The sequence below is a fragment of the Pteropus vampyrus genome, unplaced genomic scaffold (assembly GCF_000151845.1).
Source record: "Pteropus vampyrus isolate Shadow unplaced genomic scaffold, Pvam_2.0 Scaffold47, whole genome shotgun sequence".
Classification (NCBI taxonomy): Eukaryota; Metazoa; Chordata; class Mammalia; order Chiroptera; family Pteropodidae; genus Pteropus; species Pteropus vampyrus.
Genome location: NW_011888828.1, coordinates 5,710,220 through 5,715,698, shown reverse-complemented (window position 1 = coordinate 5,715,698; position 5,479 = coordinate 5,710,220). Strand labels below are relative to the sequence as shown.

Genomic DNA, 5,479 nt, shown 5'->3' with positions numbered 1-5,479 from the left:
CATACTTCATCATACTTTATCCTCATAATTAGAAACAATAACTTAGAAAGCCCCTTCTAGACTCATTAATAGACTGGTTCATTTGTTCAATAATTCATTTATTCAGCAAATATTTATGGAGGATCTACCATGCCTTGGACACAATGGTAGGTGCAGGAAATTAAAAATGATTAAGACCGAGTCTGTGATTTCAGCGAGGAGGTACCAGTGAAACTAGGGTGGGGTGGGGGATGCAGGCACCCAGAAATGAACTGCCAGTGCAGGTGAGAAGTGGTCTCAAACAGTCAGGTCTGGTGGGGGACATGGAGAGATAACACCAGTGCGTTCTACCCTCAGCTAAATGGCATCCATCGCTCTCCCGCACAAAATGCCTGCTTCTTTCACTTTGGTGTAAGGGAATGAAGTGCAGATACTAACTGAGAGGAAGTACAGGGACATGCTCAGCAGACATAAATGTGCAAGGTGTTGGCAGACAATGAGTGGAGTATGCTTAGAGCTTTCTAATTCACGTCTCACTGGGACTGCAATGGCGTTTTACAATGTTAGTCATATTTTCTTTCCTGAAGCTCTCTTTTTCCTTGAGATCTGTGACATAACTCTCTTCTGTCTTTCCTCCTCTGAAATGAGTTCAAAATTTATATCTTTAGCTGGGACTTGGATAAATAACTGCCTATTTAATATTTCCTCTTAGATAATGTATCAAAGACAACTGTATCTTAACATGTTCAAAACTGGCCTCATGCTCTCTCTTCTTTTCCAAACCTTGGTTCCCTATTCCGGGGGTGGGAGAGGGGGGCACACACCAAACCCTACCTGACATTTAAGGCAGAGGCCTCAAAGTCATCCTAGACACCTACTTCTTCCTCCTTTCCAGTCTCCACCAGAATCCAACCACTGGCAGTTCCTGTTGATTTGGCCTTTCAACATCTTTGTATTTACCTCCATCTCCACCATTACAATGTCTTGCATTCAGTTCCTTCCTGCTTCTGGGACTTGCACAGGCTGGTCTCTCAGCCTAGATCAATTTCCTCCTCCTATACTCCCCTCACCTAGTTGACACTAGTTTAATCAATCCTGACTAGATCAATACCTCCCATCAACTGTTCTCAGAGCACTTTTCCTTTCAATACTTACCACAATTAAAAGTTAACAGATGATACTAAAAGCATAGGCAACAAAAGAAAAAGTATATATATTGGACTTCATTAAAATTAAGAACTTCCATTTTAAAAGTACATGAAAGAATACTATCAAGAGAGTGGAAAGACAACCCCAGAATGGGAGAAATATAAATCATGTATCAGATTAGGGTTTGATATCCAGAATATATAAAGAACTCCTGCAACTCAAGAACAGAAAGACAAGCAGCCAAGTGAAAGTGGGCAAAGGACTTGAATGGACATTTCCATACAAATGGCCAGTAAGCCCAGGAAAGACTCCCAGCATCAGGGAAATGTGAATCAAAACCACAATGAGATACCACTTCATACCTACTAAGAGACACGTCAGACAGAGAAAGCAAATACTGCAAGATATCACTTATACGCGGAATCTAAAGGCTAATCTCTTGTAGAAACACAGATTAAACGGTGGTGGCCGGGGTGGGAGAACAGGAGAAATGTTGCTTTAGGGTTCCGACTCGCAACTAACAGACACGCCCTGGAGATCTAATGCACGGCACAGTGAATAAAGACAATGCTGTATTATAATCACTAAACTTGCTAAGAGACTAGATTTTTAATTGTTTCCACCACAAAAAAGACATGTTCGTTATGTGACACGATAGAGGTGCCGTCGCCACAATGACAATTGTGTAAGTGTATCAGATCAACACACTGTGTACCTTAAATTTGCATGATGTTATATATCAAACATCCCTCTCAACACTTCACATCTACTAGTATAGCTATTAAAAAATAAAAACAAAATGCCAAACAGAAATTAAGTGTTACCAAGGGTGTGGTGAAATTGGAACTCTTGTTACTCTCCTAACTCTTGTGACACTGCTGGGAGTGTGGCAATGTGGAATGGTGCGATGGCTGTGGAAAACAGTGTGGTGGTGTCTCAAGTTAAACCAAGAATCGTCATTTGCCTTCGCAGTTCCGCTCCTGGGTACATACCCAAAAGAAATGAAAGCTGGGACTCGAACGGATACTTACACACAAATGTTTATAGCAGCATTATTCACAATAACCAAAGGTGAAAACGACCCAAATGTCCGTCAACAGATGAATGAATAAACAAAATGTGGCAATTCTCTTTATTTGATAAAAATATATAAGGTACCTCTGTTCTATAAAGTTGCAGTGGACACTGAATTAGTGGATACTGAACTGCTCCTCTTAAGCGAATTACAGGGTTAGGTTCTCGAGAACCACGTTAGCATTTTCATCGACTGATCTATACATAATCATGTTTCATGCGTATTTCTGTTTAAAGACGCCTTATTAATATTTATTGTTGATGTACTAACACTGAACTCACGGCTGACAGCTTATCTAACACCTGTATTTTTTCTCTAAGGCACGTCACAGCCTTCTTGCCTTCAGCACTGGGCTTAGGGGTCATTTGAAACAGTGAAGTCACCAATAAAAGGAACACACAATGCAAAAAACAAGGCATTAAATAGACCAGGAAAAGGGCACTTGTTTACAACAAGGGAGTTGGGACAGGAAGGCAGAGTCTAAGCTGAAATGTACCACTTTAACTTACTGCAGCTCTGTGCATGCCCACAAACCACCACCAAAGTGCCTCAAGTATTGAGTGTGGGGTTACAAGCAAATGTAGCCAGAAGGCCAATTCACAAATACAGAACTGCAAACAAGGAGGATCCACTGTATGTACATACAATGGAAGAGTACTCATCCGTCAAATGAAAGTCTGATACATGCTACAATAAGGGTGAACCGCGGGCAACATTAGGCTAAGATAAGCCAGACACAAAAGTACACATTATTGTATGATTCCACTTATATGAAATAGCTAGACTAGGCAAATTCATAGATTAAAGGTTATCAGCGGTTGGAGGAGGGGAGAGTGAGGAATTACTGCATCATGTGTTCGGGGTTTCCGTGTGGGATGATGAAGAAGCCCTGGAGATGGACAGTGGTGATGGTTGCACAACAATGAGGAATTAATGCCACTGAACTGCACACTTAAACAGGAATAAAAGGGAAAATCTTATATATATTTCATGACAAAAATATATGTACTAAATGAGATTAAATGGATTATTTCAATATGTTAAAAATCAAACAGAGACACACTGGATGGCACTAACAAGAGCTTCTTATCTACCCACGTTTCACTTTAAAACAAAGACCTTCCTTAATATGTTTCTCTTCTGGCTTATAGACCATATTTAAAAACAGGCTTACTATTTAATAAAATTAACTGGGTATTGAGGAAAACAAGTGAATTAAAATGTGCACATCAGTTGTTTGGCCTCAGTTCATGCTTTTGGTGAAAATTTGTGCAGTAGAATTGTTCCTTCTAATTGCCAAAAGAAGGGTCACCTTGAGAAGCAACAACTGATGATCCAGATTTATCTTAGAATAGAGTTGTCTTTACGGTATTCCATGTTCGGGTGAACTAGTACTCTTAGGTAAACTAGTACTGGTACTATTCAGTATCTTGGCATTATGTGTCCATTTTAATCTTTTCCATTGCTTTTGTTTCTTTTGTCATCAACCTATTTCTCATCTGCTTCCTTCCCTACAGAAAACCCCTATTTTCATATCTCTAGAGAGAACCATCTGTTAGAATATGGCTGTGGTTACTTCATAATTCAAATGTTCCCTTTTATTTTATGTATTTCTTGACCCAACAATTACAAAGAAGCACCGCTGGATATAAACAAATGAAATGTGCTAATCTGGAATGCAAACAGTATTAAAATGTAAATTTAACACAGGAAAAAAAATTCATGGCCAAAGAAAAATCTATTGCGATTCTTTCAACCTCTTAAAATGCATCATAAAACTAAAAATGTCTCACTACAGAATAACATTTTGGCTTCTTTTATGATTGCAAAGAAGAGTAATTATGATTGTCATGAAAACACATTGAGCAGCTGTATATTGTTAACAAAAGAACCATTATACGAATGCGCAGAAAAACTGGCAATTCATACATTCACGTTTCCTAGAAATTAGATCGTCTCCTTGACTGAAGTAGATACCAAAAGAGACTTTTTCTATTAATCATGGCTTTGTACCAGTCAACTTTTTGGAGCCAATTGGATCATCTTTCTTTTGGGATAATTCCCACATAGTATTATGTGAGATCTATATATACTGATTTAAACATACTCAGGCATGTGCATAATAATTTGGTAAAAAGTAATTTTTTTAAAATTCTCAAACGACAGATTTTCTTGCTGTTAAAAATGCTAGTATCATTGGATTCTTTCACAAATATACATCTGTTTAGAAATCATTAAAAAAAAACATAGCGAATAACTCTGCAGTTTATTTTATGAGGGCTAATTAATAGGTACTTACTCATTAAAGACTAGGTCTGGTGCAAAATAGAGAAACTGGCTGTTCGTATGTTTGTACGATCTCCAGCTCAAGGCAAATGATGATAGACACATCCAAGAATACTGGATTAGGGTAATTTGGTCCTCAAGAGGCAAGTTCTTAAATCCTAAAGAACAGAACAATTAATCACAGAAATCTACTTTGCATTTAAATATATTCCAGAAAGGAGCTTCTTAAGTCAACCCCCAAACGGCCACCTTTCTCTAACAGACTCGAATCAATTCCACAGTCATTTACAGAGCCTGGCCCTGTTCAACGATTCCTTTAGATCCGCCCTAAATTCTCAGAGGGTGAACTGCCAGGGCACATAAAGCTGGGGAGTTCAGGGAGTCTCACTGTGGATGATGGTCTAAAACCCTTGGTTGGGCTGAATTTGTATTCACCTGTAAAATGTCTTCATCGTACTCACAATTAATAGCATCAAAATAAAGGATAATTTAATAACTGTCAACTCCTGTGTCTCTGCCATCTTGGTGAAAGATATTACTTTTCATAAGTTTGCAGTGGTTGAAAAGGTGTCAATCATCATCTGGGACAACACTGGGCTTCAACGGAGGTCTGAAGTTGGCACCTGCCCTCCTCTCTCCTACAGTGTTCCTTTCTAGGCCTGAAGCCCTTTTTTTTTGTTTCTTTCTCACCCCATATATTCCCATGCTCTGCTCCAGTTTCACCTGGGGAAGCTCCTCTTCAAAGAATCGGTCATCAGAGCTTCCCCCAATCTTTTTTCTTATGGCTGTGGGCTGACCATAGGCCATCTCAGAAAATGCTCTGGATTTAATGAACTGGGACAATGTGAGAGTGATTCTAAATGTTTCCAAAGATGAAGAGGGGTCTTCTTAAGATAATACTATAGCATAAAAAATGACTAAAGTAGGAATTTCAAGGACAATTTAAAGGGTGCTAGAGGGAAGATGACATTTTTAGGAAGAACTCTCAGG

At 38.9% G+C, this 5,479-nt stretch overlaps 1 protein-coding gene across 2 annotated transcripts in view; it reads right to left on the bottom strand.

Moving 5' to 3' along the window:
• NR3C2 (nuclear receptor subfamily 3 group C member 2) overlaps positions 1-5,479 on the bottom strand; it is a 316,684-nt gene that overhangs the window by 55,952 nt on the left and 255,253 nt on the right. For both annotated transcript variants that reach the window (XM_011359400.1, XM_023530217.1), the window contains exon 6: positions 4,503-4,647. In XM_011359400.1, the coding sequence (XP_011357702.1) occupies positions 4,503-4,647 (145 nt within the window). The remainder of the gene's footprint in view (positions 1-4,502; positions 4,648-5,479) is intronic.